Source organism: Furipterus horrens, unplaced genomic scaffold (genome assembly GCF_987537825.1).
Source record: "Furipterus horrens unplaced genomic scaffold, mFurHor1.1.pri manual_scaffold_1, whole genome shotgun sequence".
In the NCBI taxonomy this organism is placed as follows: domain Eukaryota; kingdom Metazoa; phylum Chordata; class Mammalia; order Chiroptera; family Furipteridae; genus Furipterus; species Furipterus horrens.
Window position 1 is genome coordinate 1,097,870 of NW_028327171.1, and position 23,670 is coordinate 1,121,539.

The following is a 23,670-nucleotide window of genomic DNA, read 5'->3' on the forward strand; positions in this document are numbered from 1 at the left end:
GACACGGAGCACTCACGCAGCAGAACGCCGGCTCTGAAGCCCCTGCATGTGAGCTCAGGGCTCGCGTGCTCCAAGGTCTCAGGCAGGGACCCTCCATGAGCCCGGTCCCCACGTGTTAAGTGGGACGGCGGTACCCCAGTGCGACTAGCTGAGACAGGCACCCCAGAGCTTGGCAGAGCCCGCGCCGGGCAAGCGCAGCTCCCGCAGCACTGGGGACAGCGCCCCACCGAATGCTGCTGTTGACTCTGTGGCTTCCTGGGCAGCCCGCAGCCACCCTGGGTAAGTGCTGCAGGGACAGCTCACGGCCTGCGCTTCCGTTAAAGCATAACTGAGCACGGATCATCGTTAAAGACAAATTCATCCAGGTGCGGGCTGTTGGGACCACCCATCTTGATGTTTTTAGGCAAAAAGCAAGAGACAGAGAATTGGCTGCATCTGAGAAAAGGCCCCAAACTCTCCTGGCCGAGGAGTGGAGACAGGCGTGGGGAGGGGAAGATGAAATCGGGACCAGCCCGCGTGCGAGTGGACCTGGGCGGTGCGTGCCCCCGTGTTGGATGGACGCCCCCCCGTGTGACACGGGGCCAGGCACCTGCCCACTCTCGCCTCCTGCACTCCAGCCTGCGGGCCGCACCTCAGAGACGCGCCTGGGTAAACATGCGCCCACACGGGACTCTCTAGCACAGCCACGTCCCTCCAATCCCCACACGCAAATGCGGGAGAGACCCACATGCAGACACTAAACACGTCTGAAAACTCCCGCTTCCTTTACAAGGGCAGTCGATTAGCCAGGCTTCTGTCTGTGGTCTAGTCCCTGCCGGCCAACCCGCTCGACAGTTTCTCAGCCGTGTTACTCAGAAGGCGCACGGAGAGCCCGCTGGCGCCGGGAGCCCCGAGGGGCCGGGACCAGGCACGGCGGCCCCGGGCTCACCTGCAGCAGAGCTGGAACGCCCGCTCCGGCCTCCCTTCCGACTCCGACCTCACGTGCACGAGCTCACACGCCGTGTCGGCCTCTGCGTCTAGAAGGAGTAAGGAAGGAGCGCGGGTCAGCGTGTTCCGAAGGGGCCGGCTTGCGTTTCACAGAGCACGTTCCGGCTCTGGCGTGGGAGGAAACAGAGCAGTGCCGACCTTCACCGTGACCCCGACCGTGAGAGGCAGGGTGCTCACAGCCCAGTGGGTGCTCAGGGAGAGCGCGCGGAACACTCCCAGCCACGGAAGCTGACGGGAGAGCGGGCCTCTGAGCAGCGCAGCGCGTCTGGCGGGACTGTTTCAACGACGTGAAGGGCTGCGTTGGCACCAGTCGGACCAGACCAAGCCCAGGAGCCCAATGAAGCTTCCCCAGGCCCTCGCCATCCGGGGGCGAGGGTTGCCCGTGAGCAGCAGGCCGGGGGGTCCTGGGCTGGCGGCCGGCCCCGGAAACCCACGAGGCCCCTTTCTCAGCCCCCCACGCTGCCCACTCGGAGGGAGCAACAATCGCAGGCCGAGAACGTGAGGGGCAGTTGCGTCTTAGGGTGCAGGCTAAGCCTTGCAACACGGAGTTATTTTATTGACCGTTTTACAAGCCTGCGACTCCGTGCCGTCTGAAGCCACAGATAAAGTGTTTGTGGGGGACGATCCGGGCACAAGCCTCCCGACTCTCGCGGGGTTCAGAGCCTGTCAGACCCTCACTGGGCCACTTGTCACCCCCCCAGGACCCACTGGTCTCCTGAACTGAGGCAGAAATCTCGTCCCTCCACGTCTGATCCCACAGCCCAGGACTGCAGTCCGCGACGGGGGCTGGCAGGCTGGTCGTCACGGTGCCGAGAATGAAGCTTTCGTCCAGCCTGCTGTACACACGAGGGCACGAAGCGCCAGGCAGAGACGGGCTCCCGTGAAACACGGCGTTGTCCTCCTCCACACGCAGAGCCTCCCACGGCCTCTCTGCTGCCGGACACCTGAGCGCATCCACCTGGTCCCCAGGGTGCTCCTTCCCGATGGGCCCAGGGAGCCCCCGGCCGACACCCTGCCGACAGCGCTGACCACGTCCGGCCCAGTCACTGCCGCTCGGGTCTCAGAACAAGAACGGACACTTCAAAGCCTCACGCTGACGCAAAGGTAACAGCTGGCGGGCTCTGGGGACCACGGGTCCCACGGCCACACGCACTGCGTGGTCTTCTCAGGCCTCGGTGAGCAGGCGGAGGAGCTGTTTGCACGGCTCTGTCTCGCATGGGCTCCAGGATTCGCTCAGGGACTCACTGCTACTCGGACGTGAGTCCCTGTGACAGTCACGCATGTCACAGAAGGACTAGAATTCCCAGGAACAACACGCACGGCGCATCCATGCCCTCAGCGCACGCGCTCACAGGTAACAAATGGCAGGCAGACGAGAGGCGGCGGAGAGACGGAGGGAAGACAGAGATTGTGGTACAGAGACAGGGAAGGGGGCGCGAGGAAGAAGGCCGCGCGCGCTTAGGTCTTACCTGCACTGGCCACAGCGCGGACCTGCAGCGCTTCGGTGGGGATCATGTGCCGGAAGCGGAAGGGGTCCCACTCCTCGTAGATGGACAGCCTGTGAGGTCCCACCTGCGGGAGAGCCGGGCCGGGGTGAGAGCCGTCTCTGCAGCCTGGCCCTGCCCCTCCTCCAGCCCGTGGCCGTGATGCCGAGGGCAGAAAGCAAGAGCCCACGCGGGGAACACGCTGAGGATGCGTGGGAGTCGGCTAAGCAGCCCACACAGAAGGGGCCGGGACAGCGGACAGGGGGCCCCCCAGCAAGGGCAGGGGAAGGGAACCCAGTGTGAGGAAGACTCCAGCCCCCCCGGCCCAGCAGCCCGCCTCCGCCTGGGCCTGGAAGGAAGCAGGACGGGCCATCTCCTGGGGCCTGAGCAACATCACACACAAGGACAGAGAGAGGAAGCCCAGGCGTCTGACCGAGGGCAGAGCTGCAACCCCAGACAGAGCGGAGGAGGGAGAAAGGGGTGAAAGGCAAGCTCCTTACGAGTTTCCTCTTCTGCTTGGAACCGTGTTTGTACACAAGGACCACAGCGGTCTTGAAGACTGGGGGGAAATGAAACAGCGGCGGTTAGGGCGCAGGGCGCGTGGGCTTCCCCTCCGCTTCAGCCCCTTGCGGTGACCAGCACATCGGTGACGAAGAGGACGCCCCGCCCTCCGTCCCCGTCACGTCTGTGCAGCTCAAAGCCACTTCAGAGAAAGCGTCCCAGGTTCAAAACAGACACAGCAGACCCAGAGGGAGGAAATACCCCGCCGGCCCCACCGGGGGCTTCTGGGCACCATTATGATGTCACGTTTAAGGCTTCAGCCGGTCACACGTTTAACCAAAATGGCCTCGTCCGGCAGCTGGAGGAACAATGCCGACAGCTCAGCAGGAAGAAGGAACTGCTGAAGGGGCCCTATATTCGTGCACGTGAGGCGGACGCCACACGGGGTCACAACTTGGATGTGAGCTTGTCTTTTGTTATTTGTGACCGATGGTTAGGAAGAAGCAAGTCCACTCCCTCCGAACAGAGCGAACCCCGAAAGCTCTTCGGGAGCGGGGGTGGGGGCGCCCTCGCGCTGTCTGAGGGGCGGGGAGACCCCTGGGCACCATCCCCATCAGGTCCTGAAGAGGGGCCGGGCCCATCACACTCAGTGACCCCGACTCCGGCCACCTCTGTGGCTTTCACGCTCTGACCTTGGGGACAGCGGGGGCCGAGCCAGGAGCAGCTGGAGAGGACGGGCCTGGGTCACCCCTGCCCTGCGCCGGGCGGGCAGGCCTCCACACCCTCATCACCTCCGCGGGACCAGGGCCTTAAAAGGCAGAAACGCTGACACCAGCCGCCCACGGCCTCCACGCCTCACGCCACTCCATGTCTCAAAGGTCCCGGAGGAGAGTCAGGCACTGCTCCCCCAGGGGCGCCCAGCGCAGGCACTCGGGGGACACCCCGCCCCCCACCACGGAGTCTGCAGAAGTCACGGCGTGAGGGCCGGCAGGGCCCTCAGGAAGGAGGACCGCTCTGCCCGCGGGGCGGGCACCCGGGGACCTCGGTCTCACAAGACCCACTGCGTTAGTGGAACCAGAACTCAACAGCGAGGTTGCCATGCCTCCAAGGTTACTGGCCTGCCTCGGTTTACCTCACCCTCAACCACACGGGGGTCACTGAGTGGGGCCACCATGACGGTGACCCTCCAGCGGGGCTGGGAAACCCCCGCCCCCCCGAGCCCACGCTGATCCCGGGAGCTGTCCTCACTCCCTGGAGTCAGGGCCCCTGAAGTGCGGCCTTGGACTCCCAGCCCCCAGGCCCCGGCAGCAGGAGCAGCCCTGCGCCCCAGGAGGTGGAAGCCCGGACAAGCACTGCTTCCCTCTAACAGGTGACAGTCACCAGTGCGCGGGCCCTCCGGAGGGAGACGCCAGGTGCCGCTGGCAGGAAGCTCGCGTCCCACTCAGAAGAAAGCTGCCACGCTTCCTGAGATCAGAGCCTCTGACCCCAACACAAGACGGCACGTCTCACCCGAGAGCCGCCCCCCAGTGCTCGCCCCGCCCTCGGAGCGGCTCTGCCCGCTCAGCACGCGCTTCCCAGGCGCCGGCAGCTGCCCTGGCTGCGGGACGTCCTGCCGAAACTGCCCAGCCTGCCGCCTGGGAGCTCGCCACAGTGACCAGCGCCTGCCAGGCTCTCACCGGCCCGGCTCCTCATGGCCTCTCTGGGCCGTTGCTACCAAAACCCGAGTCTGTGGCAGGTGACCACAGGTGACTGCAGGGCGGCCAGGGGGCCGGGGCACAGAGGCCCTTCACGGCCGGGACAGGTGCTCCCTGCCCCAGGGGCCACTGACCGCACACCTCGCTGTGAAAGCCTGCAGGGCAGGGCGCAGTGACCCACGGCCCCATCTGCGCCGGGGCTGTGAGTGGGTGGAAAGCCAGGACTTTCCTGAACCCTCTGCCACCGGCTGGCAAATGGGACCAGGCCGGCTTCCTAGGACACCCGTTCACCTACACGCTGCCCGCGCTGCGTGGCGCCACCTGGCCTGGGGTTCAGTTACGTGGCTCTTTGCAGACCGAGTGTGCAAGCCTACTTCGCAAGTGATTTCCTCGCTCCAAATCCGGTTCTCCCTAACGGCGAGCAGTCTGTACCGTCCAGCAGACGGTCCGAGCAGCCCCACCGCTGACCTGCCTGGCGTCCACACAGCGGGGGTTTGGGTCACGTATGTCACAACCGACAGGCCGTGAGCGCCCACCGAGAAACACCTGCGTCCCCCCCTCCCCACTCTCTCCAGGAAGGAAGTGCAACACGAGAAACACAACTGGAGATGCTGAAAACGCATCCTCTCCCCGTCGCCGCCACCGGTCAGAAGCCACGACCACGTAAGATGCCAGCACTCCGTGGTGCAGCATGTGGAGTCCACGCTGCTGCACGCGTCTCGGCTCCTCCGCTCCTTCCAGGGGCCCTTTGACAACGTCAGGGATCCCACGAGGTCCCTCCGTGAGAGCGGAGGGCCCCAAGCAGGAAGGCCAGCGCATCTCCCGTCACCGGGACGTCCCGTTTGGGAACACTTGGTTCACGTCACGGAGGAAAACACAGTTCCGTTCACAGAGCAGGAACCGGCGAGCCCTGCTCCCGCCCCAGCTGCGAGAAGGGCAACGCTGGACCTCTGGGCCCCAGCTGCCGACCACGGGGCTTCTGGGAGACGCTAAAAAACGCAACGTGAAACCGCAGCCCGCGCGCTGACGGCGCCGTGCCCGGGGCAACGCTGCACGCCACACGCAGGGTGTTCGCATGGCCACTCGCAGCACATTCCCGGATTCTGCACGGTTCCGAGCCCGCTACCCGGAGCTTCCGCCTCACAGCACAGCACAGCCCCGCGAGCGGCTGCACCCTCGACGGGCCTGTGCAGTCCGTCGCCAGCCCCCCGCAGCTCAGGGTCTCCGGCACCCGCCACGAAGCCCCAGGGCCAGCGACACACCCGGCAGGGAACAGAAGGCCTCCGACCTGGGGCTCAGCAACGCGCTTTGCTTGATGCCCGTGCATCTCTGCTCGGTGGCTCCTGGTCCGTCCCTCTGCCCAGACGCTGGGACCGAAGCGGACCAGGCCCGGCCGTCCCCTCCCCCACGGGACGCCCGTAACTGCAGGCTGACAGGTCACTACTTGGGACGTGCTGGTTATTTGGGCAGGTAACTGTAACTGACTGTATTTTAACAAACGGTGTCTTGGGGAAGAAATCACGTTATTTTGAAAATCAGACCCAGCTCCGCCCCCGCGCGCCGCCCGGCACCTACCAAAGGCGGCCAGCTCCGGCTCCTTCTTCCACTTGCCCAGCGAGGCGGGCGGGTTCAGCCACAGGACGGGGCAGTGCAGCAGCAGGTCCCCCATGCTCAGGTCCGCGACCTGAGGCGACAGGAAGGGAGCTCGCTGGGCGGGGCCGGCCACGCTCAGACCTTCGGGACGCTCTAACCTTGGCCGGCGGAGGCCATGCTTCCTCCTGAAAACACTGCCTAAAATCGCCTGGTCACGTTGTCCCCTCCCGCCATGCGTCAACCAGAATTTCAATAAAGTGGGGAAAAGGGACAGATGGGGGCTCTAAACCACACAAGCAGTAAATCTGTCCACACTGGTCACAAAGCTGGAGACGTCTGTGTCTCAAGAGAGCCCGTTCCCACGGAGAGAGGACAGGACGGGAGGCAAGGGTCCACCGGTGACCTGCGGCGACTGCACCCGGGATGGAAGCCCCTGCGGCCGTGCGCCTCTGGGAAGCAGAGGAAGCGACTGTCCTCTTCCAGCTCACTTCGGGGGGTTGCATTTCACTCAAGCGGAGGAGAGGGAAGTCGGCGGAAGAGGTCGCAGGTGCTCTCTGCGCACCAGCAGCGCGAGCTCGGAGACCTCAGGACCGCGAGGCCCGGACACGGGAGGCCGGAGGTCCGGTGCAGGGCGACCCTCCTCCACAGCAGCCCCATCTGCCTCCCTCACAGTGGCCCTCGGCCCACTGCCCGGCACTCGGAAGCCCCGGCTCTGCACGCGGACACACAGGAGACAGGACTTGCTGCAGCCGGAGTCCGTGGCCCACCCCGGGCAGCACTGCGGCCCTGCCTCCCAAGGACCCACCCGGGGCTCTGGCTGCCACGTGCTGTGCCCACACGCCACGCCCCCTCTGTCAGGACAGCCTTTGGGGTGTCTGCAAACTCGGGGCTGAGCTTCCAGGACCAGCTGCGGCCTGTCCTGCTGCAGGGGGCCCTGCTGGGTCTGCGGCACAGCAGCACCAAGCGGCCCTCGGTCACACACAGCGCCGTCCGGCACGCCCGCCCCCTCCCCCGCCAGCACGCCAGCCACAGGCCGGAGACGGGGCCTTGCCGGTGCTACGGTGACGGGGCCGCTGTAACAGCGGTCACGCTCGCTCTCACGGAGCCCTGGCAGCGGTGCAGCCAGGGACTAAAGGGCGCACGCAGTCACGTCATGCTGTTCACACGCAGGGAGGGGTGGCCAGGGCCCCCGCCCCGCGCCCCCACCGGGCAGGCTTGGCTCAGGGGCCTGTCCGGCTCCACTGCTCACGCCAAGCGCCACACACAAGCAGGGGAACCCCGAGGCAACCCCCCGCCCCGTTCTGGGCCACAGTCGTCCTGGGTGTCGGACCGTGCCCCCCGCCTCAGCGGGACCCGTGTCTGCGTCGGCTGCCGCCTCCCGGGGACGCGGGGACAGAGGACAGAAGAGGGACAGTCGAGCTTGAAGGAACTGTTTTCCTCGAGCAGTCAGCTGTCTCTGGCTCTTTACTCCCTGGCGTCTGTGGAGGGCGTTCTTCCTCCCTGGCGCTCCTTTCCGCGCCGATGAGTCTCTGGTCGCTCTTGGGCATCTTGTCCAAATGCCCAGTTTTCTGGGCTCCGTGCAGCCTCACGCCGACGGAGGGGTCCTGCCCCTGAACACTGGCCGCGGCCCCCGGCACCTGCTCCGTCCCGCCTCCGCCTCTCACATGCTCTCTCCCCAGAAGCTCAGCTCACAGACTCCTCTGGGCACACGGCAGCCTCTGCTCCGCGCTGCGCGGGTTTCGTACTTGAGTCAGGGTTTCAGTTCAGGGGACGGGCAGCTTCCTCTCTGACTTCTGGGTCCTCCTCGGCTCTTCCCCTAAATTCCTGGCAACTCACTACCTGCATCGCCTGCCACTCTTCCGCATAACAATCCTTTGCTCTCAAGATCATTACGATCCAGAAATTAATTTGGCACAAAATTAAAAACAGAACAAAATATAATGAAAATCGTCATTTCCATGGCCCAATGAAATCCACCCTGTCAAAATGAAATAATCTAAAATACAGAGGAGGCCAAGTCTGACGATAAAAAACGCGGCCAGTGTTATTCTCAGGACACAACAAAGGAGCCAAGGAACTCACCCGGGGGCGGGAAGTAAGTAAGTCACTGTCCCACCCATAACGGAACATCACACAGTAACTTAAATAATTCTTGTGAATAACTGAAAGTAACAGGAACGTTCCCCATTCAGTAGAAAAGCCCCCACGTAGGAGACGCCTCTGAGAGGCGATGACTCAGGAGCACACGAGGACCTAACTTTTGATGAAAACAAACCCCAGACCCTGAGGCTGCGGAGCCCGCTTCCTGCCTTTCCCTGGGCTCCCCCTTTTCTTCAATGAGCACACGTTTTTCTTCAGAAAAGTTTTATAAGGGAGCGGGGACAGAGCCCAGCACAACGCCGGCCGCTTTCCTGCCTGCGGTGACAGCACCTGCCCTGCAGACGGGGACACTCCCTTGGCCTCCGGTGACGCAACGCGAGAAACACACCGTCTCAGCGGGGAAGACGCGTCGGGGCCCAGGTGGTGGCCCTGCGCGCACCCACGTGCTCTGCAGGGGCTGGGATCCCGTCCAGTCTGGGAGTGAGCGGCAGGCGGGGGCCCGGGCGGTGGCGCTGACATGCTGCCCGACGGCCGTCGCCCCCAGGAACGCTGCGCTGACCCCCTGCCCGTCACGGAGGGAAGACACACACCCCCCCTTCTTGTTCACTCCCACATGAACACGGAGGGTCCTGTGTGGCCTCTTCTGTGAAGCCTCTCCCCAACGTGCCGCCTGGGTGGCTGAGGGCCCGCCTGGGTGCCGCGCGGTCACCCTCTGGATCAGCGGTTTTCGGGTCCTCAGCGAGCACACGCTGCACCGCCCGCCCTGAGCCCCACTTCCAGCAGGAACGCCCCCTTGTTCCCTCCAGGCCCCCACGCCCCCAGGCAGAAAGCAAAGCCGAGGTCAGCCCTGCAGGCCGGTGGGGACGCCGAGGCCGTGCCCTGACGAGTGTCCCTCCTTCGGCCCGTCTCAGGGCCACCAGCTCCCCCGGTGACGCAGGCACCGCTCAGGGCACGTGCCCACCCCCATCCCATCGCTGTGTCCAGGTAACTGTGAAACGATGTCAGTCGCATCCCCTCGGCGGGCATGGGTGAGCATCTGCTGTGAGCCCGTCCCGGTTCCACCCTTGGGGACATGGGGTCTGTGCTTCCAGGGCCTTTAGAAATGGCGGCCCAGCCGTGGCACAAAGTCCCCTCCCGCTGGGCAATGAGCACGGCCGGGGCGCGGAGGTCCGGCGCGGGAGGGCGGGGGTCTCGGCACACACTCCCACGGGGACAGATCACCCAACTCAGAAGGACGCCCACGCCGCACCTCGGCTGAAGGAGCCCACGGCGGTTCTCCTTACCAGTGACAGCTCAGAACACACCCCCACAGCGACCCTCCCTTGGGGCCCGTGGCCGGGAGGGGGCAGGCGGCCCTCACCTCTTTCTTCTCACCCGTCTGCTCGGCGATCAGCTGGTCAAACACGGCCCCGAACTCCTCGTGGATCTTCTGCATCTCGTTGATGTGACTGGCCACCTTGTTCATTGTCTTAATGGCCACTGGAACGAGGGGCCGCGTGGGGGGTCATGAGCGGAGGGGCGGGGTCTCACAGGGGCGGGGGGGGATCTCACAGGGGCAGGGGCTGTGGGGGGGCTCTCATGGGGGCAGAGGGTTCTCATGGGGGTGGGGGGGCTCTCACGGGGGAAAGGGGGCCGTGGAGGGCCTCTAACGGGTGGGAGGGCTATTGGGGGGGCTTTCACAAGGCGGGGGGACTCTCAGGGGCGGGGGGGCTCTCACAGGGCGGGGGCCGTGGGGGCGGGGCTCACCGTCCAGGTGGTAGTGCTCCTCGCTGTCGGCGTCTGTGAGGCTGAAGAGCTCCCGGAGCAGCAGCGGGTACTTGAGGACCCGCTGGATGGGCTTGATGAGGTAGGACTCCAGCGTGGCCGAGTGCTGCTGCCGCGGGTTCTGCGCGTCCAGGAAGGCCTTGAAGGCCGTGTCCGTGCGGGCTGCGAAGGGACACGCGGCACGGAGTGAGGGACAACATGCGCACGGCAGCCACAGGGAAGCACAGGGATGCGGCTGGTGTCCCGACAGCCCCTGGACTCGGACTTCCTGCGAGGGACAGTTTTCCAAGCACCTGTCTCTCTGGTTACTCGTCCGTCACTGACAACCTCACGCTGACCTGCGGAGGTGAAGCCCCTTCCTGGACGCTCGCAGACACTCAGTGGCGTCCAGACACGCAGGGAGGGGGCCCCCACCTACACACCTGCTCTGTGCTCTGCAGCGCACGCCCGCAGCCGGGGCCAGTGCGTGAGTGCCTGGCGCGGCGGGAACGGTGGGCGTGTGGCTATTATCACAGCCCCGGGGCCGGAAGCGGTGCGGGGAGCGCGACGGTCCACGAGAAGGCAGCGAAATCAAAGCCGGGAACGCCTAAATCCCGGGTGTTCTGCGTAACTGCAGAACGGCCCGTCCCTCCTGGCCCAAAGTAGCCGGGACAAGGCTTGCGCCGTCAGGAAACTGACCAACTGCTCGCTCAAGCTGTCCGTGCGTTTCCCTCTGAGCCCCACGCGTCTGCCCCATCGCGGACTCCAGGGTTTTGGACCAAAAGCCCCAGCAGAGCTGGCCACACACCCGTGAGCCGACGGTGCCCAAGCCCGCCAGGCGCCCGCCCTCACAGGCCGTACCTTTCACCAGGACCTTGGGGACCTTCGTGTGGCTGGCGCAGAAGGCGCTGTAGAGCTTGAAGCGGTCGGCGTAATACAGGAAGGAGCCCCCCAGAGAGAACAGCACCTTCTGGATCGAACGAGAAAAAGCGCGGTGAGGGCCCGTGCCTGCCCACCTGGGGACACCGGCCGGCGCCCCGGGAGCTCACCCCGCCTGACCCTCCGCACATGCCGGCACCCGCCGCCCCCGCCCCCGCCTGACCCCGCCCAAGGACAGCCTGAGACGGCCACCAGAACGACCGCGCGTAGTGACAGTGCAGACGTCCCTGCCGTCCAGGCCGGCGCTTTGAGCGGCCCACCTGGGACGTGTGGACGTCCGTAAGAAACCCAGAGGGCGTCTGGGGAAAGGCAGAAACCTGAGTTCTCTCCTTCGCTGCCGCTGGCAGGAAGTGCCCCTGCCCCCGAGTTGGAGAGCACAGTCCCTGACGTGACTGCACCCTGGCCCCGCAGGGGCGGATCGGAGGCGAGGGACAGACGTGTTCCAGAGAAGCAGGCTCGACCGGGGCAGGGGGGCTTCGCACCAGCCCTGCACCCCCCCAAGGCGAGCGGCACTGGGGGTCGGGGGCCCCCCCATCAGGAGTTTCCTGGCCCTGGGAGATGACGCTTCCATCCCACGTCCTACATAAATGTGTGACAGGCCTCAGAAGAGAATGTTCCACAGGCCTCACACTACTCTGCTCTTTAGGGAGAGAGAGGCCGTCGATCTGGGCTTAGAATTAAATGTAAGTTTCCAAGCAAAACGGGGAGGCGCTGGGTCTGAGGATCGGCCTGGCTGCCGAGCGTGTGGCTTGGCTGACGGGGGTCATCTGTCAAAAGCGGTCTGTGACGGACCACGCATGTCAGCTGGGGACGACAGGCCTCGTGACGCTCCCTCTGGATCTCCACGTCCGCCTGGACCTTCCCGGGCTGACCGGCCCCGCCTCGGCCCCAACCGAGGGGCATCGGCAGGGACAGTGGCTCTGCAGGTGTCATCCTTCGAGCCACGTTCGGTAATTAGGCGGGAAAAGGCGTGGGAAGGGAAAGGCCTCCGTGGGACCCTGCACCTGAGCCTATCAGGTCCCTCAGTACAGTCCCACCGTGCACAGGCAGCAGCCCAGAGCGAGCGTGGGGTCCGCCCCAGGGTCGCAGGCACCAACAGGGGTCTCGCCCCGAGGAGAGCGCTCCCCTGCGGCTCCCTGGGGTGCGGCCGCCCGGAGCCTCACGCTGCCGGCAGACACTGCGAAATCCGAGGGGAAATGTTATGAAAACGTATCTGCCCTCAGAATCCTGTGTCAGGCACGGCCTCAGGAGCAGCGTCCTGCCTGACCCGGTCTCTCTACTGTAACGGTGCTGTCCTGCGGGCTGACTACGCAGCGCGGGGAGCAGCAGGCTGGGGGTGAATGGGGCGAACGCTGCTGAGCGCGCCCGCCAGAGGGCTGGGGACGCGGCCGGGCCCCACGGCCGCAGCTGCGTGGCTGACGGACAGCGTGGAGGTGGGACGGCACAGGGAGCCCGAAGGCACGAGACTGGGGCCTCCTGACACAGCCCCACCCACGTCGGAGCCAGAGCCGCCCGGAGTGCGTGCCCAGAGCCCAGCCCCACAAGCAGGCCCGCAGCGCGGGGCAGGGTCTGACTGCAGCACTGGACCTGCCAGCCAAACCAAGTGCTCTGACAAACTAACCCAACTAAAAACACGTAACAACAGACGGCACACATGTATGCTCAAGTGTGAGAATGTGTGTGCTGTAAATAGGTCCCTGCAGAGACACCAGGGAGAGGGGACCCCAAACACTTAGACGGGGGGTCTTCCCCTACGCCCCGCTGTGCCAACACCACGTGACCAGGTTTCCGCAGGTGGCAGAAGGGCGAAGCGCGTGGGGCCAGCACATACGACAACTGAGCCCACGTCTGACCCGAGAGCAACGTCACCCAGTGGGAGAGGACAGAAGGGCTGGCATGTCACCCGCAGTGACAGTCCCCTGTGGAAAGCTCACCTGGACCCACATCACGCCACAGAAGCGCAGCGCAACACAAGTCAGAACCCTAAGCGTAACCCGAACATCGCTCTGACCCGGCTCCGGCCAAGGTCCCACAGACGCGGCACCAGAAGTGGCAGCAGGACTGGGTCCCTCCAGCACAGTGACAGGCGTCCCCACGCGGCAGCATTTCCCAGGACAAGATAAATGGGTCTGCTCGCTGGGAGCCGAGGCTGCTCATCTGCGATGCTAACAGCAAGTATCGGGGGCCCCACGTGCACAGAATGGGCGGTCACAGAAGCCCGCAGCTGCGCCCGTTCCCTGCAGGTCGGTGGCACTGGGTTCCGTCTCGGTCAGACCAGCCCGGCTGCCCAGAGCCCCCCACGGAGGCGACCCTCCCGGGCAGACCAGCGGAGACGCAGCGCGTGAGCACGAGAAGGCCCCAGACACGGCACGCCGCCTCCCGGGACTGAGGGACGGCCCCGGGCCAGCGGCGCAGCTTCGCGCCTGTGCAGGGCTGACTCACCTTGAACTGATCGACCTTCTCCAGCTTCTCCAGATCGGGTACCAGCCTCACTCCGTCTTCCAGAGTTTTGAGGAATTCCACTTGAAACTCGACCATTTCGGTTAAGTTTCCAAAGAGCACGTCAAGCTAGGAAATGGAGACTGGTTTGCTCTTTCCCGTCTCCCTTGTTCCGCAACTGCCTGCCTCGCTTCTGGTCCCAAAGGGTTGCTATCAACGCTTTCCCGTCACCATCAGAGGCCCCCGCCAAGGGGGGCGGCCGTCTGACCCCTGGTCGTTACAATTAAGTGACGACTCCTATCTGCTCACGCCCCTGCGCCGCCCCACATCCCCTCCCCCGGGCCGGGGCCGCTGCCCCCGTACCTCGTCCTGGGTGAGGAACGTCTCCTTCTGCAGGGGCTTCAGGTAGCGCTCCATGAGGCAGTTTAAGTCCTGCGGGTGGGAAGACCGTCTCATTAACACACAGGGCGAAGGTTTTTAAAGAACCTGAAGAGGAAACACAGTCCCTGCCCCAGGGCCGGCGGCCACCGAGGTCCGGCGCAGGAGCCGGGACCCTCTCCAGGTACGCGATCTCCCTCACGCCCCCCCACCCCAAGGCCGCAGGAATGGCCAGTGGCAGGTGACACAGAAGTGAGGAAGGGCTGTGTCCCAATAAAGCTGTTTGCAAAGCAGGCAGCGGGCGGGACTCGGCTGACCCTTGATTGAAAGACTGAAACGGATCGTTCCAAACAGATCGTGCTGTTCCGGTTTGTAACTAAGTTACACATCAGGATGCCATTGTAACAGTTGTAGGAATTAATAAAAATTAGTAATTTGTGTTACATAAAAATATGGCACGAATTACACAGAAGTAACCAAATGTCAGAACAAGGAATAATACAAAGAAAACAGACCTGTTACTTTTCTGTCTAGACTCAAATTAGATTTTGAACGTAATAAATGTTTCAAAACTAAAATCAACTTTTACAGTTGTGAATACAGGAAAGTTTATTACTGTGTTATCATTGGTTAATTGCTGTATCATTTCCCATGTGAACAACTATAAATCTTTTGCCCTGGATATCGCAACGCGTTGCTGTAAGAACGGATCTGCCTCCTTAAAACACAAAAGGAAAGGCTGACGCGCAGCGAGAAGGCCCGGCTCCGCGGGCGAGAGCAGGTGGGCCGGCGGGGCTGTCCCGGGCCCGGCTCTGCCGTCTGTCCTCTGGGGGAGACACACAGAGCCCCCGCCCGGGGGGGCAGCGTGCTCACCTTCACGTAGGTGCGCTCCGTCTGCAGGAGCTCGCAGATCACCTTGCGCAGCTTGTCGGCGTCCGTCAGCTGCCTCGTGGCGGCCGGCTGCGGCCCGCCGGCGTCCTGGGGGCGTGGGCCCGAGTCGCTGGGGTCCGCGGGTGCAGGCTGCGGCAGCACGCGGCCCCCTGTTCCATGCTCTCCAGGCACAAGAGGAGGGTGGGCGGTGAGGCGAGCGCTCCCTGGCACCCGGCCCTCCCCTCCCCTGCGCGTCCCTGCTGCCAGCCGCCTCCCCGAGCGCCAGCTCTCCTGTCCCCAAACAGCTCCCACTATGCGAGCTCACAACACTCAGACCCAGCACCCGACCATCGCGCCCGCACGCTGGCCGGTCGGACGTGCCCCCCCCCACTCGGGAAGTCACAGCCCTCACTCCCGTGCGGCAGGGACATGGCGCGGCGCAGGGGGCTGCGTGACCCCCCAGGTCGTCCCAGCCTGGGCCCGCCGCCTCTGGGCCAGGCAGGAGCTACGAAGGCTGCGCTCTCAGCCACGAGGCGGGAGCTTGCCCATCAGGATGCGGAAGGGACAGAGGATGTCAGCGCAGCTCCTCGCAAATGCAACGCGCCGGTTCATCACCAGACCCCCTGGGGCGCGTGCCACATCTCCTTGGTCACATTAAAGGCGACAGGAAGCCCCCTGGCTATTAGAACTGATGTGGAGAATAGTGGCAGACGGCCAGCAAGGCACCTCACACCAGAGGCCTGACCGGAGGAGGCGGCCGGCGGCCACCCCCGAACACCACTCCAGCCCTAGCAGCATTGCCCGCGCCGGCATGGGCCTCGCCTGCCAGAAGGGACCAGTCATCTGTCACTGGCACTGCCCAGCATTCCCCCCAGGGAGTCGGTTTCAGACCCTGAGTACCCCCCAAAGAACTCTCCCTTCGGGGACGGAGCAGACGCGCACCCGAACGGGCTGCACTGCAGGTGAGCAGGGTCTTAGCAAGGCTGCAGACAGTGTCACTCAGGCACATGCGGGTCTTACCAATGCAACCTTGTCATCAAACACACAGTTAAGCACGGCTTTGCCTTGGAAATTAAAAAACCATAGATCCACTTAAACAAAATCGCCCACACGTGCTTAGATGATCCAGCGGTGACTATGTAGGCTGCTGCTCTCTGAGACCGGAAGGGGCCACCCCGCGACCCGACCTCGGCCGCTGCTGTGACTGAGCCTGACAAAGGCTCCGCGCGCAGGGAGCGGACGCTGGCCCGGCTCCCAGCACCGGCTGAGGGCCCGCAATACCACGCTGCCTCCCGTGTGCGCACAACCTGCTCCAGGGAGAGCACCCACCTGGGACAGCGCCCTGCCTGCCATCAGACACGCCGCCAACTGGAATCCCGCGTCCCGTGTCCGGGCCGAGGACACCCCGCACTTAGAGAAAAGGCAGCAGTTACAGCCTGGGGGTTTGGGCGCATAACCAAGACGGACGTTCCGGAAGACACGGCCCCCGCCCCCCAATGCTCCCAGCACACGGGCAGAGCAGCAGGCAGCAGCGCTGGGGGCTCCAGGTCCTCACGCCCTCTGTTTCACCACAGATACCGTCAGGTCTCCATTTTCAAGCATGTGAGCAGGTGCCAGACTCCACCCGAGTCCGGGTTGGCCGCCTCCTCTCAGGTCTGCGGCCCTCGTTTCAAACAGACCAAGCGGAAGCTCAGCTCAGGGGGACCTTGAACCGCTCGACCCCCGACCGTGACCCCCAAACCAGGCCCCTCGCAGGTCCCGGGTTACACCGGGACGCACCTCAAGCATCCCAGGGGACAGCTAACACGCCTTTGTCCCCTCTCCCGAGAGCCCAGGGCCTCAGACAACCCCTCCTCCTAGACACGGTCCTGCCTGAGGACAGACAGCCAGGCGGTCTCTGAAGTTTCTCCACTGCAACCTCTGGGCTCTGGTCCCAGGTGACAACTCGCAGGTTTATGACAGGAACCGAGTCCAGAGGGACGCCACCTTTTTACTGCTGGCTAAAGTAAAACACTGCAACACATGGGATTATGAGTTATAATGCGTGTTGCCTCAAAGGGGCTTCTTACAAGGCTCTTAAACTTGTCAGCAACTTAAAAAGATGTCATCAAGAAGAATTTTGCTTTACCAAAATATTACACACCCCCAAAAAAAATCTTTAGAAGGAAGCAGGGGGTGCGGGTCTGCTTCAGCCGCCTCTACCCGACTTCACACATTCCCACAGCTCCTGAGAACCCCCCCCCCCCCCACCCAGGCAGCGAAAGGACGAAAGGACGTCAGAGTCCACCTGGCACTCCCCAGCGTGGCTGGGCCAGGACCCTGACTAGGGGCTGCCTGGCAGCCTGGTCCCCCGACAGCCAGCACAGGAGGCAGGCGCCCCAGAGAGAGAGCTGTCCTGGGAGGCGCCCGACGCCCCCAAAGCAAGGACTGCTGAGGGGACGCGCCCAGGCTCCCCAACGGGAGAGGGACAAGCCGGTCGCTCTGGAAACAGAGAAGCCCACCAGCCCCTCCGAGCTGACCGAGGTTGACGGCAGGGTGGGGGGCACAGCACTCCGTCTGCAAGGCCACCTCCTCCCTGAGATGAAAGGCAAGGACAGAGGGGAGGACTGGCTGCCACCGGGCCAGCGCTTCCTGCTCTGCGCCCCCCAGGCAGATCCTCCCGGCGGGTGAGCTGAGCTCCAAATCTGTCCCTTTGAGTCCCGCAGACATAAAGGGGCCAAGTGACCTAAAATCCAACAGCCTCCACTTCAGCTTTTGGAGACAAAGAGCAGAGCGGTGCCTGCTGTGGCCGCAGAGCCCACAGACACGGCGGGTCCCTGCCGCTCCCGGTCACCAGCCGGTGTCCTTCTGAAAGAACTTTGAAAAGCCACCTCCAAGGACAAAGGCTGCTTAGAGAAATCAGATGTCCTCACTGTCAAAACGCAAAAAGCTGCCTTAAGCACCGCGACCCCCGGCCGCCACCAGCTTAACAGGAAACCCCTGAGAGGCCTGGTGTGGTTTGGGTGACGCGTCCCCACCACGGCCCCCCTGAGTTTCCTCTCCGGGAGGGAGTCCGATCGCAACGCAGGAAACAATGCAGCTCGTGCATAAACCCTAACCCTCAACCCCCCCCCCCGAAGGGCTCAGCCACAGAGTCCAAGCCGCACGCCCCCCCCCCCCCCCCGCCCGCCCGCAGGTGCCTGCTGAGGGCTCAGACCACCCACCACCCAGGGGGGCGGGGACGGGCCGGGACGCTGCCCTGCCCGCAAAACAGATGCCCCCCCTCAGCGACAGAAAGGAAGGGGAGACGCAGACCACACTTAGAAGCCACATCTTCCTGCCGTTTAGGAAGAAAACACAGACCCCTCACCGGGGCCGAAGCACCTGCTCCCCACCACACACGCCCGAGGCACAAAGGCAGCACAAGGAGACACGGGGGAGCCCAGTCACCCCCCGGCCTCGGGACCCTACCAGCAGGGCAGCATGCCAACGTGCTCACCGGGGGAAGGGACCGGCAGACAGCGTCCCCCGCCGCGTCCCTGGGGGCCGTCCCGGGCTTGCGTCTCACTCTCCACAGCACGGACATGCTCAGGAGAACCCCCTCGCGGCGACCCCACCCGCGTGCTCCCCGCAGAAGCCGGCGGCGGCAGCAGCGCCTTCCCGCTCCCCAGAGGGCACGTTCCCACGGAGATGGCCCTGCCCTGCCGCCCCGGCCCCATCGCCACTCTGCAGGAAGCAGACCGGGCCGGCGCCCTTGGCGAGGGTGTCAAAGGCCGGACCGTGCACGGGAACTCACGCTTTGATGGCGCCGGGCTAGCCAGCCGAAGTTCCAGAGAGGAAGAAGGGAGAGGCAAACACGTAAGAGCAGAACATAAACGCCTCCCAGACGTGTCTCCTGGGCGGACCCGGCCAGCTGACCGGCCACCTTCTGAAGACGCCCCTCGCCGGGCGGGCGCCGGCACCCAAAACACAAGGCTTTTCCTCCCACGGCTGATAGTCTCCCGCCTTCGCTAACGCGACTGCTACCAAAGCAGACGCCTCCGACCCCGGCACGTTGCGGATTAAAGAGAAAAAGGACGTTTTCAGAGTGAAAATGCTCTGGAAACTGTTCTAACACGTTTGCTATGTGGAAAATAACATCACAGCCACCACAGGGCGGGGACCGGGACACACGTGTCCTGCGCTAATGGCAGCCCCTTCCAGGACCAGCGTTTGGGACCAAAAGCAGGGACCCAGCAGCCGGTGGGGAGGGGCCCTTGGAGGTTCCGGCCGGGCCACTGGCCCGGGGAAGGAGGAGGCTGACAGAGAGAGAGGCCCGGCCGCCCCCGCCTCAAGACACCACGGTCCTGGGTCGCCACCCCAGCGAGCTCACAGTGACCCCCTTGCTCAGCCCCAAAAGACCGCAGGCAGCAAAAACTGTTACAAAAATAAAACCAAGAAACATAAAAACCCAACAAGCACTCCCTGTCTCCTGCCCCAATATTCCCTAAAACGACTCATTGAGGAAAAACAGCAAAACTGTCAGAGCAGCAGCGGCCACACATTTTGTCAGAGTGAGAAGTGACGCTCCGTTTTATCTCTTTTTCGTTCGTTTATTCACGTCTTTACGCATTTCGACACCCACCGGCGGCACTCAGAGCCGCCCTTGCCTGCTTAGGCACCTCCCAACGCAAAAAGCTTCCCTCTGGTTTCGAGAAAAATGACCCGCTGACGTGAGAGGTGCAAACACACGCTGAGCCTTAACCAAGAAACCCAGGGTGCGGGGCTGCTCTCCCTCCAGGTCCCGGGGAAGACGCAGGGCGCGCAGGGCTGGGCGGGCGGGCAGCAAGGGCGCGCGGACCCTTCCCTCCCTTCGGAGCCCTGGCGGCAGGCAGCCCCGGCCCCGCGCCGCTCACACACGGCACCGCCTGGCTCTGCGTCTCCGCGCCACCTCCCTGTTCCCACGGGGCACAGGGCCTGTCCAGCTGCCTCCCGGGGCCCTGGGGGACGGGCAGTCAACACGGAGCAGCGCCCAACACGCTGACAAACCGCACGGTCCTAATGACACACAGTAGGGCCCCGTCTCCGAGACTGGTTCACTCAGTTTGAAGCATTTGCTTCCACATATCCTGAGCTGGAAATTTAATTCACCAAAAGGCGATTTCAGTTAAGAAACTTGGGTTGCATGACAAATTAATTCAGATGAAGAAGATTCACCGGGAATCAGACAAAACCCAGGGAGCATTTCTGAGCCCAGAATTGCACCCCGCTCCCCCTCGTGAAAGGAACGTGGAGCTGCGCCCCAGTGCAGCCCTGCTCTGACCCCAGACACAGGGACGGTCCCATGCGTCACTCGGCCTGGGGCACTCCACAGTGACAGGCAGCAGGGGCGTCTGCACCCCATGGGCCCCCGTCTGCCTCGCTTCCTGGAGGAAGAACCCCATTGGGGTCAGTGGACAAAACCCAGGGGCCCCTCCTCGACCCCCCCGACCCCGTGACTCACTGCCTCTCACTGGAAACATCTCTAACCCACAGCGAGGAAAAAAGCACCCAAGTTAGCAAGTATTCAGAAACAAAGCGTCAGAAAGAGGAAAAGGAGCCCCATTCCTAAACCAAACTAGAAACTAAAAATTAACATTTTTAGTTTCAATAACGAAAGAACTAAATAAACACCCTTCAAAATATCCTAACTCGGTAGGGAAATACTTGCTTCTCTTGGGGGGCGCCCCTCCCCCAAAATACCATAAGTAAAGTAAGGGCCACAAAATAACTTGAACAAGTTTATGTTGGCTTTTTTTTGGGGGGGGGGGGGCTTTAAATGAGACGCATAGTCCCATTCACTGGTGCTTCCATTCGTAATCGGCACCACAGAGCCTGTCAGTCCACACACATGAAACTCATAAACCTGCAAACCCTCTCACACTTTGCTCGGCCCAGAAGGGACCACGAGCAGGAGCCTGTGACGAGGACAATCACGCCCTCGGGGAGGCCTGCAGAGACCCAGACGCAGAGTCTACAGAGCCCACGGGGAAACGCGGCTTTGGGACAGCGGCTCCATCGTCCACGTCCCCGCCCATCACCAGGCAGAGGCGAGAGTCACCCCGATACTGAGGAGGGTGAGAGCAGGTGTCAAACAAAAGACCGGGAGACAGGAGGGGAAGTCAGCGTGAAGATGCCAACGCTGTCACACAAACGCGGCGAGTAAAGCCAGGAAGAGCGTCTCCCGGCTGCCTCTGCAGGGGAGGGGGTCTCTGGGCCCAGGGAATGGAGCATTTACACAGCACTTTGGAGACGGGGGACGAGGGGCCCCGGCCATGAACGCACTGGGACGTGGGTAAGGCCGTGAGGAACCAGGACGCAGCCACCGCCCCGGAGGCCAGAAGGAACGCTCTCACGGGGCCGCTCGAGCCCGAGCCTTTCCCTGTCACGTGAAGACGCTCGCTTGTCCCGAGAGCCAGGCACCAGTGTCGGGAAGCGCCTCACGGAGACCGCCAGTCACAAGGCCCCAGCGCAGGCCCACCGCCCGCACACGGAGGGACACGGGCGTCCACGCAGGGACAAGGACGCTTGCCCTGCTCTGCCTCCTGTGCGTCTGCGACACAGGCTGTCGCTGGGATTTCCTATTTATTCAGCGACAGGTGAGGAGTGAGCACACCGGGGCCTGTGACAGGGCTCCGCCGCACGCCGCGCACGGGACGTACAGGTGGAAGCCGCTCACCTGGCTGCTGTGGTCCGTGTCATCGGAGGAGTCGGCGTCCGGCCCGTCGGGCTCCTCGGAGGCGGTCTCAGCGCTGCCGCCCTGCGTGCCGCACAGGCCGTGCCCTGCGGGTGGAATCGGGACACGCGGGGGTCACAGGGCGGTCACGGCCGCAGGCTGCCTGCGGGGGCGGGGCAGCGAGTCCCCCACACGGCCCACCGCACGCTGCCACGCCCTCCGAGTGCCAGCTCCGCCGTCGGGGCCCCGTGCCCGTTCCCACTATTTGTGTTGTCACCACTGAGCTCGTTACCGTACACAGCAGCACGCTTTTATTGCTGCTATGACGCATAATCACAGTTACATTGACCCCCGAAGCTCCAGCCCTGCCATGCGACTACCTGGAGGTGGACCCAGGTCCCAGGCATCCGTGACAGACCAGGGTCCGGCAGACCAGCGACCTGCAGAGCTCCGTACCCCCCAGCCCCGCCATGCGCACGCACACACACGCATGCACACACACACATATGCGAAGGGACGGACATGCCATCCCACCCCCTGCAGGGCTTCCCAAAGCTGAAGGGCGTTGGAGCCCCGGGGACCCTCATATGCAGGTTCAGACGACAGATTTGGGGGGGACCTCACATCCTGCCTTTCTTATGAGCTGGTGCCTATGGGGGGAGGGGATGTGGTGCCCCTTGTGAAGAGCCCCCACTATGATCTTTCAGAGGGAACCAAAGGAGACAGTGTTTGCTCCCTCGAATCCACGGAGCTGAGCGTCTTGTTCGAGGAGAGGAGGCCCCGGCGGGACTTCCCCTGCGGCCCCTCCCTGCTGCGCCCTGTCTTCAGACGCCCTCTGCGGGCGGGCAGAGCCCCCCCGCCGACCAGAACCTCACAGGCCTCAGCTGTCCCTCGTCTCAGGAAGGAAAAGCAAGCGCCAGGGAAGGGGCTCCGTGCTGGGACTTTGACTTCCCAAAACCCATCTGGATGTAGACGGGCGTTCGTGTACTGGGGTTCCTGCCCTGTGGCACCCCGACTGGGCCATGGAGGGGAGCCCGGTTCCAGAGCCCACTCTCGGCCACCGGGCTGAGGTGCATCTACGCAGAGCGAGCGGACGTCTGCAGGAGAAACAGACGCGCAGCCACGACCCCACCTGACAGCGCTGTGTGTCCCCGTTGGGCCCTCGGGGCGGGGCTGTCCGGGCCGGCTGCAGGGCGCCCTTCCGCAGACGCGGCCGGTTGGGCTCCCGAGCTCCCGAGTTCCCGGGGTCCCTGACGCCTGGCAAGTCCTCCACCAACGTGAGCTAACAGCCCTCTGGCCACTTAAGCTGCTCCCTGCGCCGCTTCATGCAATCCCGTGAGGCGCTGAGCCTAACGGGACGGTCCCCCCGTCCTGCTGCAGACACACCTGCTGGCGCCGGGCTGCAGGCTCGAGCCCACAGCTGCCCCCTTGTGGCCACGGCCGTGGGCGTCGGAGCAGCAGCAGCAGCAGCAGGCGCAGCAGCAGGCGCAGCTGCTCCTCTGGCGCCGGCACCTGCGGAAACCGCCCAGAGCCACGAGCAGCACGACGGGCACCCCGTCCTGCCGGTGCCGCCCCCGCTCCGATGCTGGAAACAGCACGTTTTGTCTTCAACCCAAGTTTTTCAAAGAAAATGCATTCGAGACGTCGGCCTCCTGGGGGAGCCCAGCCCAGGCGGCTCGGGACAAGCGGCCCTAAGGGGCCAGTCACAGGAGACAAAGGGCCCGGAGACCAGCGGGAAGAGCCTGGCCCACGACAAGGGGCAGGTACAGGGCCTGTGCGGGGCTCGGAGACCCAGCAGGGAGCTGCCCCCGTGGGTCCCAGGACGGCCGCCCAGAGCAGGTGCATCCGAGCTGCCCCCTTCGCTTGAGCGCGAGGGTGCCTGAACGGGAGGGAGGCCAGGCGGCCCCAGGAAGGCAGGCGGCCCGCGGGCAGGGCAGGGGCCACCGATGCTTCACCCTGGCTCTGCAGTGGAAGAGCCCCGAGCACTGTCCACTCTGGGCGTCTCCCGTCCTCCATCACAGAGAGGATGTGGGCTCGATGGCTGGGGACGGTCACATGCACAGCAGGGGTAGGACCGGGAGACCCTCCCGGGATTCCCGGCACTTCGGTGCCCCTATTTCTGCCCATGGCCCCGAGACAGTGGGTCTCCCAAGTATCTTCCTCCAGAATGACCCCCAACAGTAGCACAATGAGGCTGGCCCCACGTGACAGGCAGATCTGTAGCAAAGCAGTCCCCCCAACACGGGAGTCCCCTGCCCCCGTGACACCT

The 23,670-nt window shown here is 64.0% G+C and overlaps 1 protein-coding gene across 1 annotated transcript in view; it reads right to left on the reverse strand.

The window, feature by feature from the left end:
• TIAM1 (TIAM Rac1 associated GEF 1) overlaps positions 1-23,670 on the reverse strand; it is an 84,693-nt gene that overhangs the window by 4,808 nt on the left and 56,215 nt on the right. Inside the window, 12 exon segments of the mRNA XM_090271355.1 lie at positions 929-1,016; positions 2,457-2,559; positions 2,972-3,030; positions 6,242-6,350; positions 9,720-9,838; positions 10,106-10,285; positions 10,964-11,072; positions 13,484-13,609; positions 13,844-13,912; positions 14,732-14,871; positions 14,874-14,910; positions 21,405-21,508. Of these exon segments, the coding sequence (XP_090127481.1) occupies positions 929-1,016; positions 2,457-2,559; positions 2,972-3,030; positions 6,242-6,350; positions 9,720-9,838; positions 10,106-10,285; positions 10,964-11,072; positions 13,484-13,609; positions 13,844-13,912; positions 14,732-14,871; positions 14,874-14,910; positions 21,405-21,508 (1,243 nt within the window).